This window comes from Eucalyptus grandis, chromosome 6 (genome assembly GCF_016545825.1).
Source record: "Eucalyptus grandis isolate ANBG69807.140 chromosome 6, ASM1654582v1, whole genome shotgun sequence".
In the NCBI taxonomy this organism is placed as follows: domain Eukaryota; kingdom Viridiplantae; phylum Streptophyta; class Magnoliopsida; order Myrtales; family Myrtaceae; genus Eucalyptus; species Eucalyptus grandis.
In genome coordinates, this window is record NC_052617.1 from 46,986,048 (window position 1) to 47,000,428 (window position 14,381).

A 14,381-nucleotide genomic window follows, 5' to 3' on the forward strand; every position below is an offset into this window, starting at 1 on the left:
CCAAGGCGAGGCCGAGCCTCGCCCAACCACGGCCAGTGGGCTCTCGGCCAGTGGGTGGCGAGCCTCGCCGTGGCCGGGCGAGGCCGCCGGCCGAAGAAAAGAAAAAAATAAAAAGAAAGGAAAATAAAAAAAAAAAATGTTTAAAAAATTAAAAGAAACAAAAAATAATAAAATTTAACCAAACGCTGTTTCGTTCATTTTTTATTCCCTGACCAAACGTTACCAAACGCGTTAACTTTGTTTCAAAATCGTGTTAAACAAACACTTTTTTTTTGCTTTTGAACAAAAAAGACAGAAATAAATCCATGCGCTCCCATAGAGTCCGGAACTAAATAATTCTACGTTGATTTTCTACGAAAATATTCAATCTTTTTCTCTATTCCAAATATTAGGGCAAAAACCCAAAATCCCCCAAACCCCTCCTTTCCCAAACCCCTGTGCTCTCTCTCTCTCTCTCTCTCTCTCTCCGTCGCTGCACGTCGAGCTTGGTACGAGCAGAGCCGCGAAGCAGAGAGGTTCGTTCCAACCTTCCACTCTCCTTCTCAATCTCCGCGTTTTTGGGGATTCGAATGCTGGGGCTGATTCTTAGTTTCTAGCGCCGTTGTCGAGTGGCGGAATCTCTGGTGATTAGCTGTTGAGCTACAGCACTAGTGACCCATTTTCTAAAGGTCCTGTCTTTCTTCGAGTTTTTGTTCTTTTTTTTTTGGGGGGAGGGGTGGTTCTGTGGGTTTAAGATATTCGGGGTTGCTGAATGAGCACGGATTTTGGGAACCAAGATGATGTGAGGGAATTTCATTTTTTTGGTTGAGCAATTTTCCCTGGCTAGTATTGCTTTCAATTGATTGCGCTCATTCGCGTTAACCCAGGTGAAATCCGGCTCTTTTTTGGGTTCCTCAGATGGCTTTGAGGGGCGTCTGGCAGCTCCAGAAGCTGATTGTAAGCTATTGCAACTGGGGAGGAAGTAGCCGCGGCATGAGGTATGCACGCTTTTCTAAGCGAACATGGATACAGCTGATGGCTGAGATTGAGCTCTTGGAGTAGTGCTGTGCCCTGAGACTCTGTTTATCGGTTGTCAAGATTCAAGTCGTGTCTCGGCTTTTTAATGTTTTATCTGCTGAAAGTCTTTGCTTCCGCTGATAAACTTTCAGCAGATAAAACCATGTGGGTATCGTTTCTATGGGTTGTCTCGTCTTTTTTAAGTGCTAATGCAATGGGCGGGATTGGGTATACGCAAAAGTATTGGATGGGTGCCTGGCAGATTATGGAGGCCTACTACCTCCAGGGGTGGCCTCTTTGTTGTGCTAGTTTGTGGAGGACTTTCTTTTACATTCTGTCGGGGCTGAGGGGCTTTGGTTCTGGATCCAAGGGAAGAAGTTAGTTGCACATAGCGCGGCTTCGAATGAATGTGGTTGCTGAAGATATGGGGCTCTAGATTTTTGAGGTAGCTAGATAAGTAAAGCTTCTGCCTACAGGAAAGAAACTATAAAGGGCAGATATGTTTAGGAAGGAGCAAGTTGGTGGGATTTCATCTACGAGGGCTTGCTATCTATTGAATATGTAATATGTATGGTTCTTTGGATATTGTGGTGTGTTTGAAAATTGACCAGAGACGAAAAACGATTCAACATTGCACAAGTGTTACTTCTTCTTTTCTTTTAAAAGTTAGGCGAGCGAAACACCAAGTGTTACTTTTAAATGATATAAAATATTTTGGAAAGGAAGACTTGGTTACGGGGGGGAAGCTGCGGAGGGAATCAATGGAAGATAGGGAAATTATGACAAAAATTGTGTTGATTGCCACAATCAATTAAGCCACAATACTGCTTGTTGATCCATGTTGAGTACACCATCTAGTTTGTACCTGTAGGATATGCAAACATGCAGCTGTCTTCAATGTATTCAAACCCAAACTGGACTGGCTGGTTCACCTGATTGGTCTGGGAGACCATGATCCGGTCCAGTTTTTCTCATCCACCCATTGGTCAAGAGCCGGTCAAACCTGGTGTTGACCTGGTTCCATCGCTTGACCTGATAAACTGGCCTTCGGTTTGACTGGAGCTTTGACTTGTTGACATGGTGAAAAAATCTAATTAGTGGGGGTAGGTGGTGAGCGACCCCTTGACCTCTTGTACATTGAAGAACACCTTATCCACTAGAGTGAGTGTTCCTCCTTTTTGCTGCTAATGTTGCATACTCAATATTTACAATATAAGTTTATTAGTTTTCCAACTTCATTGATGCAGTGGTCAACTGATTGAACCATTTGACCTGTGAAGACTGGTTCTTGGACCAGTCTGGGTTTAAAAACATTGGCTGTAGTAACACACTTTCATGCTGCTCTTACCAGGATAAATAGTGTACTTACACTACTATAGTTTCACTATGAGATTTTGCCAATGGGGTTATGTATGTCGACACTCAAATTGGCAGGAATTTCTAGAAAGAGGGAAAGTTATCCTAGAGAATTGTTTGTTCTTTAGTCATCCTTGTCTTGTCTCTTTTTGAACCTGTGATGACTATCGTGATTGATTCAAAGGCTTTGCAAAGAGGTTCCACTTTGCATCAGTAAGTGGCAGGCATTCTGAAAATCCAAATCACACCGTGTTATCTCTCTCCAGCTTTATTAGCATTTAGACTTCCATGAGTGAATCTGATCCCTCTTCCCCACACTGTTTAAAATATTTTTATGTTTTGTCCAAATATATGTGTATAAGACTATAGTATAACCATTAACTTTTCCCTTTTAACTTAGAAATGGAAAAAGATCAATAAAAGCATAACGGACATGGACTTCACTATTAACACTGCTTTCTACAAACAGCATTATAGCAGTTATGTTTCCTTCACTAATTGAGACATTTAGAGGAACCTTTTGTTTTTGCTATCCTCTGCAATGGATGGAAGCATTGTCTAACTAGTATCTTTGTATGATAGTAACCGAGCATGGATTCACCTTTTGTTAGATTTACTTTCCCTTTTGCAATTCCACTCCAGATAAACTCTTTGCTTTATAATCCCCTCATTTTGAGCATGGGGTGAAAGCATAAGCAGTCTCAGACTCTCAAATGAAAATAAAAAATGGAGAACAGGGTTGGCCCAATTTGTTGAGGCCACTGCTCTTTGGGCTTTAATCCTGGATTTCCATCCCTCTTCCTTGTCAACCTTATATCATTGAAAGACATGAAGGCTAGGACATGAACATGCTAATTGTAGACCCATAGGGTTCTGGCTTTTGCTTTCTGCTCAAGTTGCCAAGTTTTAGCATACTTATAAGTAGGTTTCGAGTATGGTTCAATCAATGATTTTGAATCCCGAATTAATTTGTCATTGTGAAAATGAACTTCACTGGTTATCTTCATTAAACCTTTCCGCTCTCTTTGTCACAATCTGCACATCTCCATCATGAATCATTAAGATATGTAGGCTTAGATAGAAAATTACGGGTGATGGGCTAGTAGTCTGGATCATGGATTTCTTGAGCATCGTAGCTTCGCCGACCATTGGCTTTTGCAACTTTCGCAAATCTTTGGTGATGTGGATTGTTGTGATACAAAGCACACATTGTGACTGTTTATTTAAGGTGTTCTTCACTGGTTAAAATTATTTTTGGGTTGATAGATCCATCCCTTAGCGAATGGTCAATTCCTGCATGAGTTGTTGGTTCCAATACCATATATTAGCAATTTATCTTCTTGATGATGTTGGCAGGGCATTTATGGAGTCTCATCTGCCAGCATTTAAGGAGGTTAACCCTCAGTTAGAAGTTGCCACTGAACTCATTCGTGGCCAGCATCCACATCTGAAGGCCTTTTATAGTAAGTCTCTCCTCACAACCCATTAACCTTCTATTGATGACCCCTGTACATTGGTCGATATTTTTTAACCTCGATGTGACCTTCACGTTAGTTTAAATTACCAAAAAAAAAGGGGGGGAAGTTTTGTATGCTACTTAGTGAATATTCTGTTTGTCTGGATTTGCAGAGAACAAGAACCAGCGGGTGATATGCGTGAAGAATATGAGCCCTGAGGACATCCTCCTACATGCAACCAGGTTAAGGAATGCACTGGGAAGAAAAGTTGTGAAGCTGAAGACGAGACATGTGACAAAGCATCCCAGTGTGCAGGGTACGTGGACGACTGCTGTCAAGTTTTGAGCTGCGAAATAACCGGTTAAAGATTTCTGATTTGGAGTACTGCGGCATACGTTGTAATTTTGCGATCGATGACCTCATGTCGGGTCCATTTAAAGCACAAGTTGTTGTCATGGTTTAGAGGCTATAAATTCCATTAAATAGGACTGCAGCAGCTTTCACTTCGTGGTTGGTGCATTTTTCATTCTTCTGGCTTTTTCTAGTTATCCTTTTCTTTTCTCTCTATTTTTTTGAGAAATGCTTCGGGGGTGAATAAGTAGGGAAGCTAGGGTCATTTGACAGAGACAAAGACCTAGCATGTGCTATGGACATCATTTTAGCGTGCGAGAATTCAGCAGCACTGAGAGCGAGTTCTCCTGATTTGTGGAAGAGAACTCCAAAGAAAGAAAATGTTTTGTTTTTGCGGTTGTGCTTCGGCTCTTGTGCAATTGTCTGCATTACAAGGATTTTCTTTTATTTTTGAAAAGCAGGTAAATTCTCCATTATTTTCCTAGGGGTCATGGTTGATAAACTAGTTAGGACAGAACTGTGGCGCGATCATCCTCTAGATAGCAATTCGAGATTAATAAAAGGTGGTGAATTTGCATATGAATCCATTCCAGGAGACCCGTGGAGCGGGTATGTTTTACTCCAATCCGATTTAGGGCCTTGGGAGCAATCATTTTCAACCAATCCTGGGAAATTCCAAGGACGTGTGTTTGAGATTGGTGTTGGGGTCCAACATCGTACCAAGCAGCAGTGGCTTGATCACATGACGTTGTTTGCTAGCTTGGTTTTATGACTCTGGGAAGCACTTCCTAGAACGCTCGTCTTTTGTCCTTAACCGTGATAGGCTCGTTATCACGTGAGTACTAACAAAACTGCCTGCCTTTTTCAAAGATACGTAGCTTTCATTTGTATCATTGCCACAATTAATTTTGGAACTATGAGTTCACATAGGAAAGCAAATGTACAAGTTTTGGTTGGCTAGATAGTCAAAACAATGTGAGAATGTTTAATATTCCTGCAGACTTGCTATTTTTGTGGCTAAAGTGGGTAGCACGTAGTCAATTCTCTCTAGTAAATTATTGTGGGACCCTTTCTCATATGTTATTTTTGGTGTCGGCACCTACAAAACGTTTCCAATATGATTGATGGGGGCAAGAACCAAATTGACTTATTTAACCTGCGTGCCGTGGTTGGAGCAAGACGTCAAGGTGCCCGATTCAACCGATGCTGCGGCCGGTTTGGCTCGTGGGTGCTTCTTTGGAAGTCACGGTCTCTCGTGGTTAAGAGTTCTCAAAACTGGGATTCCCGACGATGCGTAGCAGCACTAAACACGGTCGTGCTTAGTCCGTTTGTTTCGATGCTGAATTACACTACCGCTATTTTAACGTCAAAATATACAAGTATCACTAGCCTCGGTGAATGCTACGGTATGGTTGTAACTATGAACCCAAAGTATGAAAGTTCGATGGTGTTCCTAATGTCAAGGATGTAACAATCGAGTCTTCTCGGGACATTTGTTAAATATGCCTCGGGAGGATACGTTAGATTCTAGGATTACTAATTGCGTCCATCTTCGAAGCAGTTAATCTATTGGAAATTGTGATTGTTTTCGTTTATTTACTTAGGAAGTGTCTAGACACCTCTTTTTTAACCCAAATCCGAATGATGAAAGCATGACATCGCATCTGTGCAATTGATTTTGATGGATCGTATTAATTACTCCAATCCACATTTGTATTGAATTGTGTCGAACAAGATTGGCTCGCTAAAAAAGGAAAAAAAAATTAAAGTATAAACAAAAAAAAAAAAATCGTTACATGGCCTCAATGCTTGAACAGTAATTTATACTAATCAGTTGATTTGGTAGGATTTTTGGTTCGATATTCAATACCATTTTCTCAAAGTCTGCAACGTTACATAACATACCGATTCAATAAATCAATATCTTATTTCACCAAACATTATTCTTAAGAGCATTTTTGAAAAAAACATTATTATATGTGGGGTGTTAACAGTCTGGTTTCCATGATACCCGGCCCGATCCATTAGAGATGTGCTTTCTCTTTAACCCAAACCTAACCCAAAACGCATAGAATCCAATAAAAAAAAAAAACCCGGATCAAGTGAGGTCGGTCCAATTTGGGTACCAGGTTTTAAGAGGGCATATATTAGGGTTTGATGTGAATGTATTTTGTTTTATTTCAAGCACTAAAATTTTACTTGTGAAACTCATTCAAGTGTATTTCGGTTTACCGAAGGAAACCCTTAAGACCAAATCCCTTAAGATACCCATATGTTAAACAATTACTCGAACATGAAGGATGCCTGACCTGAAAATACCCACCAAAAAAGGGTTCAGTCGGGCATTATTGATAGTTCTAATTATACAAACAAAGTTTACTCTGATAAGATAAAAATTACTCAAACATGAATGAATCTAATTCAATAAATTTTCATGCAATTATTTGATATTCTTCTTTCTTTATAGGAAATTTGAGCAATATGTGATGCCCTAGATTAATTCACCGAGGTATTATCTGTTTTGGCTCGTCTCATATTGAGTCTTATGATTTTATTGTTTGACATACAAGTTGACATTTTCCTAAAAGGTCATCCATCCAAGGAGTGTTCTCATCTGAGCACACTTAACTTTGAGCATTGTCATTACCTTAAAGGGCATTTCTATGAGATAATTCCTACTTTCATTCCAAAATCGCTCTTGAATATCCGGCTCATTCCACCCTTTACTATCATAAAAGCTTGCTAGAAGCCGCTCCTTTTTCAAGTCCTCAAGCCTTGCCCTCACTAAATTGGGTCATTATAGGTCCACCAGCTTTTGTCTAGTTCATCATCCAATACCATATTGTGATGCCTTAGATTAACTTAATGAGATATTATCCTCTTTGGCCGGTCACCAAGCCTCCAGTTTATTTTTAAAAGTGGGTACTTTCTAGGAGGCCACCCATCTTGCAAGTGTTTCCACTTTGTTATATCAAGAGTCACATTGTTTAGTTAATTCCAGTGCGTGCGCATGTGTATATCTATTAAAATGGTTTTTCCTCTATTCGGTGCACAGTTTAATTCATTTCTGCCTCTTTTGCCATCCTAGAAGTTTACTAGAAGCCACTCCTTCTACAATTGCTCTCCGCTCCTATCAAACCAGGTCATTCCACAATATGTCATCACCTAGCTAAGCTATATAGCTTACAAAACTATCTCATATATAAAGTATGCTCAATGGCAATAAGAGCAAACACACTCTTATTATGGAAGCAAGCACTCAAACAATAAAATAAATAAAACAAGAAAATAAATCAAATATCAGAAACATCCATAGGGAGAGCAATAAAGAATTTCACTATAAATCAAGCGATATCAATGGAGATTATAACTACGCTCGAGTTACTCAAACAATTCTATTGTTTCTCAATTACATCTAATAATTTTACACAGTGTTTAGGCTCATAATTCCTCACGAATAAACTCAAGATGTTCATAGAATCTTAACGCAAGATTTTCATGACTTCAAGCACTTGGGATGTAATTCACAAACAAAAACCCTTATTTGATTCTCTTCACAAGAAGTGTATATATAGAAGAGATTTGGATCGAAAATAAAAAGGGCAAATGCCACAAAAATTTTCAAAGTATACTCACTGTGATATAAATATCCTCAACTTTTATGGTGTCACAAAAAAATCAAACTTGTCATATACCATTCATTGTAGTTTCATCCACGATATATTTGTCACGTTAGTATAAGTTTGAAGAATTTTTTTGTATCACATAAAAGTTATGGATATTATTTTTGGTGGGGTTTTGACGGTATTAATACAAATAGAAAACCTGCACAAATTAGGTAACCCCTAAATTAATACCGACTGGGAAAGCAATTCAAAAAAGAAAATGGAAGTAAAATTTGATTCCCACGAATTAACTCCGGAAATCTCTCTCACCCTCTCTCTCTCTCTCTCTCTCCCTATCTCTCTGGGGAACGGGAGACGACACAGGGAAGAATGGAGGAGGCCTTGCTGCAGGAGAAGGAGAGACCAGAAGAAAGAGACGGTCGCTATGACGATCCCGAGGAGGAGGAGGAGGAGAAGAAGAACGGTGAAGGAGGAGGCGGCAGAAGCTGGTCAGCTTCATGCTGTGCATGGCCACGGAGGAGAGCGTTTTGCGAGGAAGTGAAGAGGGTGGGCCAGGTGGCCGGGCCTTTGGTCGTGGTCTCGCTGTTGCAGTTCTTGCTGCAGGTGATCTCGGTCATGATGGTCGGCCACCTCGGCGAGCTCTCCCTCTCCAGCACCTCCATCGCCGTCTCTCTCGCCGGCGTCTCCGGTTTCAGCCTCCTCGTACGCTCTCTCTCTCTCTCTCTCTCTCTCTCTCTGACGTGTTTCTTCATCGAACATGGCACATCATCGGCGTTCTTTGGCTTCATTGTCTGTGACAAACCATTCTTTGAGGCCATGTTTTGTTGTTTAGCCTGCGCAGCTGTAACTCTTTTTCCTGGTCACGTTGTGCCTGTTGCCTCACACGTCGAATCACTTCATCTTCTTCTTTTATATAATCTTCTTTTTTGCGTTCTTTTTTACTCCTCGATGAGAGTGAAGTACTTAGTTTCGTGCGGATTATTTGGGATCCGATCAATGCGTTCATCTGGTTTTTTAAATGGCCACGCTCGTAAGACAGTAAATACACAGTGCAAACTGCGTACGCATTGGTTTTACATTGTCTTGAATCATGTCTAGCATCTTTTGTGTTTATAAATTGAAATGGCACATGAAAATTTTACACTGAGATGGCTGTGGTTTCGAGGTTCGAATGCGAGCACCCTGGTCGATGAGGCGATATAATTTTTTTCCCCCATTTTCTGCTGTGTCTTCCTTTCTTCTTAATAATCAGAAATCACGAGAAGAAATGAATCATAATGAAGAAGTTTTCTGATGAAATTTAACAAAATAGATTATGGGAAAATGAATTTTCTTTTTCCTTTTGTCTTTTGCGATTCATTATTGGTGATCATACACGTCATGCGTCCTGTTCAACAATTCGATCATTTTGTCAATCCTAAATCTGTATATCTCTTGCGTTGAAGATTTTCTGCACCAAAGTTATTTGGACCCAAGCGATTGCAACTTAGTAAGGAATTGCATCTAAGGCCGACCATGCGCGGAAAATATATTCAAATCATCTTCTAATTAGTCGCTGTTCTAGCGCGTGAATGCGAGTTGGCAAACGTTATTATGGTACCAGCGAGTCTAATCTTGACTAGAGATTTACTTTGGAATTTGAAGTGTGACTTTTTCCTGTTTCGAAGGCTCGTTATCATTTGGCTCAAACTGTTTTGGTTATCGCTTTAGCCGACAAGCTGATGAATGAATGAGCAGTCGTTAGGTCAGTGAGTACTATACGTTTTTTGGAAAGAGCTTCGATAGTTACTTTTCCTGTTAATGCTATGCTCTCAAATTACTCGGAGAAATTGACCAAGCAGAGAAAGACGAGCCATAGTCTCTGTTATCCGAGATTATTGAAATATCCGGAAGTTGGTGTATTATCCCATAACATGGGTTTGAATCCATCTTCTTGATCTAGAAGTAGGAAAGCGAGCATCTGTTATTTGCAACAAATATTATCAAGTCCTGGCCTCTGTTAAGTAGGATTTATGCGGCAATAATCCATTTCCACTAACATTTTATATCTGCAACGAATATCAATATGAACAGGCTGTTCCAGAACTGGGACATCAGAGGAAGTTGTGTCTTTCCTTCCCTCTTTGTTGCATCTTTCAAGTGATTGCACACAATTTGCTCATAGGTTCAAGATTTTATTCTCGACTTCAATAATTTCAAAAATTGTCGAGAAATATATTCCAATGTGTGATAGCAAGAGCATAAATTCAAACCGGGCAAAATGAAACTTGCACGGCAAAGCAACAAATTTCGGTACTAAGTGGCGATTGAGCAAGTCTCGGTCAGTTTTCGGCTTCATCATCTGTTGAATCTTCTCCTTTTTGAGCCATTCTCTGCAATTTCTTTTTACCTTATGATGTTCACCTAATGACGTCAGTATTTAACTATGGCCAATGCTAATTGTTTAGTTCTAATGTCGTAATAGCTAGGAATGGCTAGTGCTCTGGAGACACTGTGTGGACAAGCATATGGAGCTCAACAGTATCACAAACTAGGGACTCAGACATATACTGCAATTTTCTCCCTAATTCTGGTCTGCTTCCCTATATCTGTCCTATGGATATACATGGGAAAGGTGCTCGCATTCATTGGCCAAGACCGTCTGATTTCTCTCGAAGCTGGCAAGTTTACGGCTTGGCTTGTCCCTGCACTCTTTGCCTATGCAACTCTTCAGCCACTCATCCGCTACTTCCAGACGCAGAGCCTCATCATGCCGATGCTCGTGAGTTCTTGTGCCACCCTCTGCATCCATGTGCCACTTTGCTGGGTTCTCGTGTTCAGGTCAGGGCTGGACAACCTCGGTGCTGCGCTGGCCATCAGTGTTTCCTATTGGTTGAATGTGGTTTTCTTGGGGGTGTACATGAAATACTCTCCTTCCTGCACAAAAACCCGTGTGCCAGTTTCCATGGAGCTGTTTCGAGGGATCGGCGAGTTCTTTCGCTACGCTGTGCCCTCTGCAGTGATGGTCTGGTGAGCCAGTTACTTGTCCTGGATTCTGTTTGCTGCTTTTCTTCTGCCAAAGGCTCTCAAAGTTTGATAATCTTCAAGCTGTTGATCATTAAAAGATTTCTTACTTTTGAATTACCTTTTCAAAGAAAAGCATGTTAGTCTGTATAGTTAGCAAATTTGAGCAAAATAGATCATTGTTTGATTTTTAGAGCAAGAGTTGGTAAAATGGCCCATCCATGGTAGCATTGGCATGACTAATCCTTCTTCCACTTTTTCTTCTTAATTCTATTGCAGTCTTGAATGGTGGTCTTTTGAGCTGTTGGTCTTGCTTTCTGGGATATTGCCAAATCCGCAGCTTGAAACTTCGGTTCTGTCTGTGTGGTACATTCTATACTTTGTCGATTACCATCTTCAGAATGTGAATCTTTCCATCTTAAATTGCACAAAATTTTCCATTCAGGAATGGAAGGACTTTCCTATCTACCTTCTGTGTAATGTTGAGAATTTAAATGTGCTAATTAGTTCTTTTTGGTTCCTGATCAGTCTCAATACCATAGCAACACTCTACATGATACCATATGGACTTGGCGCTGCAGGAAGGTATGATCAAATTCACTGATGCATAAAACTCTGCAAGCTTAAACCCCTCTTCCGCATATTAAGATCTGATACCTCAGTCTTTCAAACTCATCATAGCACAAGAGTTTCAAATGAATTAGGAGCTGGAAACCCGGAAGCTGCCCGTCTTTCTGTTTATGCCACGTTATTTCTCACCATTACCGAGACAATTATTGTGAGCACAATCTTGTTCATTAGCCGCCGAGTTTTTGGCTACACATTCAGCAATGAAGAGGAAGTTGTGGACTACGTTACGAAGATGGCACCTCTGGTTTGCTTGTCCGTCATCTTGGACAGCTTACTAGGAGTGCTCACTGGTTGAGCATCTTTGTTCTCTTTACTCTAATCAGGTTTTCCACTTATTGGAGCTTCGTTTGGCAACCTTAAACTGGTCATTTTTGAGCAGGTATTGCTAGGGGATGTGGGTGGCAGCACATAGGAGCATTTGTCAATCTAGGGTCGTTTTATCTTTGCGGGATTCCAGTGGCCGTCTTTCTAGGATTCTGGGTGAAATTAGGAGGAATGGGCCTTTGGATGGGGATTCAAACTGGGTCTCTCGTGCAAGCAGTTCTACTATTCATAGTGACAAGCTGTACAGATTGGGAAGTGCAGGTAAACTACTCTTGTTTGCTCTGAGTTATGGTCGCAGGGGATTTGGGATGATGATAAGTAACATAATCATAACCTGTGAAGTTGCTTGAAGGTCTAGTGGTCATATTCATCATACTTCATATGTTGAAGATTTCCACTTTTCTCGCTTTTCAGGCAAGTAAAGCCAGGGAGAGGGTATTTGAGGGAAGACATTCAGAGGACCATGTGCTGATGTGAACCTTAAGTGGTACTCCTAGAGCTGACTCTCATAGCGCTGCTTCTACACAAATTCAATTTCTTCTCAAGTCTTCAACTTCAAGTGCCAATCATTGTTAGTCTAGGAAGCTTGTTGGTGAAAATTCCAATAGTACTGTGTCAGTATTAGTCTTCTTTTCCAATTAACTACGTTGAGATCTACTTGTTCTACGAATAGATTGCAATTACACATATGAATGACTGTCGTCTCATCTTAACACCATCTGTGGAAGCCTTTTCTTCCATTGAAAGAGGAAAGAAATGAAAAGTCATATTTCTTGGAGACAAAGTAATTTGTTGGCACGTAGAGCTTAGAGATGCGAAGGAAAACCTAGACTGTGTTGGTATAAGCAGAACGAGGCATAGGTCAAAGGTTGCAAAGACTGATCTCGGACTGCTGGTGTTGTACTGGTCTTATTGATCTCTCTCTCTCTTTGCTCCTGTGGGCACCACAGCGGGAGGCCGGCTGCTCCTGTGGGCGCCGCAGCTGGAAGTGGGATTCTTCACTGCGTTTCCAAATTATTGGTTATTGACATCGAGGAGGGGCCCAGTTCACTTGCGGGGTGAAATCCAACTATCATGAATTTATAAAGTTATGTACATAGGAGATATCAACATGGATGTTACTTTCCACTTAATATTTGGCTGATTCTTTCTTTATCGTCCTAGACAAAGAGAAAAGACAAGTTGCAAGTTGCAAGTTGTTGTAGCTTCCAACATGAGCTAATGTCCCTTCTATGGTTCCGGACACATCAGAGATTGCCCTTTATAGACAATTAGATTTGTGTTTTGTCCCTTTACTTTCATTAGCCATGCATGATCGCATATTCAAGGGGACAAAAACAATGCTTATAACAAATGACCAAATCAAAATTTTTTAGTTTCTTCATACTTGTACTGCCTTATTTTCCTGAAGTTTGCCTCATTCTTCATAGTATCTGATCCAGCTATAAGATTCATTTTAAAGTTAAATTTGATATTTTTATCTTTTCTTTATCTGTCATGTCAATGTGTTTTGGTACATTTCATATGAACAGCAGTGCATGAGATCCATGATTTTCTCAAAAAGAAATATGAAGACCGATTTAAGGAAAGTTAGAGTGAACTGTTCAAATGCTCCTCTTGCTATCTGCTTTCCTTTACCTGATTAATAACACCTAAGGCTTCATATCGTGCACATATGGCCACAATCTACAGAAGTTCAGTAATTCAATACCTCCTTTTGCGACAAGTAGGTGGTTATCAAAAAAACGGTATCACACTGCTTGATGAAGCTAAATCATGTCGAGGAGGATGCACATTTCCGGACATACTGAGAGAGATACCCACAAGCCCGAGGTGAAAAGAACCAAGAAGAGACCAACCAAATAAACTTAGTCAAGAGTAATTTATTCAGACTGCTCCCATTAAATCTTGCTTCCCAAAACTCTCTCTCTCTCTCATGTGCCGACTTTTTCTAGGAGCATATATTTCCAGAGGCAAGCATTATACTTGCTTCCCACATGCCAGAAGCAACTAACATCTGGTTTAGGTTCCTGCCAATAGGAACGAAAAAGGGAATTCTATAAACAAAAAGAAAGCAAAACTAAAACTGGTTGATAAAAAGTACATTCATACTTCAGGCCTTTAAGCAGAAAACCTAAAAGCACATAAGCTTGATTATAGAATGTCTCCTGAAGGCACTAAAGGACAGAGGGATAAAATTTGAATCTACCTCTAGGAATGATGACTCAACAAATACCTAATGTACCAAAATCTTGGCTACTGAAAAACTGATGCATACTCAATTTAATCTAGCGGAGAAATCTAGATTTATGCGAGGTCTATTCCAAAGACATTTGAGATGATGTGATTTCACACGTAACAGCATGTGAAGATGAAAGGCTTTTAAAAAGTACTTGTTTGAATAGAAATGAGCGTACAAGGTCGATGCAAACTTAATTACGATAAATTCGATCTGTTAAGTGTGACAAAAAAGAAATGGACCATGCTGCCATGTCAAAAAGAACATACAATTGAAAGTCTTGGAAACCTTTAACTCTATTTGACATGCTCTTGGTCATGATCCATATCAATTGGCGTTGTCCTGAATTTCGAAACTTAGAACTAACTAATCTGTGTAATATTACATCCTTGATTTTGG

The 14,381-nt window shown here is 40.3% G+C and overlaps 2 protein-coding genes across 5 annotated transcripts; both read left to right on the forward strand.

Moving 5' to 3' along the window:
• Nucleotides 1–371: 371 nt before the first annotated feature.
• On the forward strand, nucleotides 372–4,615 carry LOC104453746 (54S ribosomal protein L51, mitochondrial). 3 transcript variants are annotated; one of them, XM_010068368.3, is made up of 4 exons: nucleotides 372–515; nucleotides 898–977; nucleotides 3,709–3,815; nucleotides 3,982–4,615. In XM_010068368.3, the coding sequence occupies exons 2-4, from the start codon at nucleotides 898–900 to the stop codon at nucleotides 4,152–4,154; spliced, it is 360 nt and encodes a 119-aa protein (XP_010066670.1). In that variant the 5' UTR covers nucleotides 372–515; the 3' UTR covers nucleotides 4,155–4,615. The 3 variants fall into 3 exon arrangements, with proteins under 3 accessions (XP_010066670.1, XP_010066669.1, XP_010066672.1); XM_010068367.3 differs by having other exon boundaries at nucleotides 387–515; nucleotides 867–977; XM_010068370.3 differs by lacking the exon at nucleotides 372–515 and adding an exon at nucleotides 537–668.
• A 3,435-nt stretch (nucleotides 4,616–8,050) lies between these two features.
• On the forward strand, nucleotides 8,051–13,033 carry LOC104455665 (protein DETOXIFICATION 14). 2 transcript variants are annotated; one of them, XM_010070420.3, is made up of 7 exons: nucleotides 8,051–8,488; nucleotides 10,251–10,795; nucleotides 11,069–11,155; nucleotides 11,318–11,374; nucleotides 11,471–11,709; nucleotides 11,799–12,004; nucleotides 12,158–13,033. In XM_010070420.3, the coding sequence occupies exons 1-7, from the start codon at nucleotides 8,156–8,158 to the stop codon at nucleotides 12,218–12,220; spliced, it is 1,530 nt and encodes a 509-aa protein (XP_010068722.2). In that variant the 5' UTR covers nucleotides 8,051–8,155; the 3' UTR covers nucleotides 12,221–13,033. The 2 variants fall into 2 exon arrangements, with proteins under 2 accessions (XP_010068722.2, XP_039171109.1); XM_039315175.1 differs by having other exon boundaries at nucleotides 11,069–11,374.
• Nucleotides 13,034–14,381: the final 1,348 nt, after the last annotated feature.

Coding starts and splice junctions, on each gene's coding strand:
- LOC104455665 (XM_039315175.1), top strand. CDS start 8,156: ATGGAGGAGGCCTTGCTGCAGGAGAAGGAGAGACCAGAAGAAAGAGAC. Junction 11,375..11,470: donor GGACTTGGCGCTGCAGGAAG/GTATGATCAAAT, acceptor AACTCATCATAG/CACAAGAGTTTCAAATGAAT. Junction 12,005..12,157: donor GTACAGATTGGGAAGTGCAG/GTAAACTACTCT, acceptor CTCGCTTTTCAG/GCAAGTAAAGCCAGGGAGAG.
- LOC104453746 (XM_010068368.3), top strand. CDS start 898: ATGGCTTTGAGGGGCGTCTGGCAGCTCCAGAAGCTGATTGTAAGCTAT. Junction 978..3,708: donor GGAAGTAGCCGCGGCATGAG/GTATGCACGCTT, acceptor TGATGTTGGCAG/GGCATTTATGGAGTCTCATC. Junction 3,816..3,981: donor ACATCTGAAGGCCTTTTATA/GTAAGTCTCTCC, acceptor CTGGATTTGCAG/AGAACAAGAACCAGCGGGTG.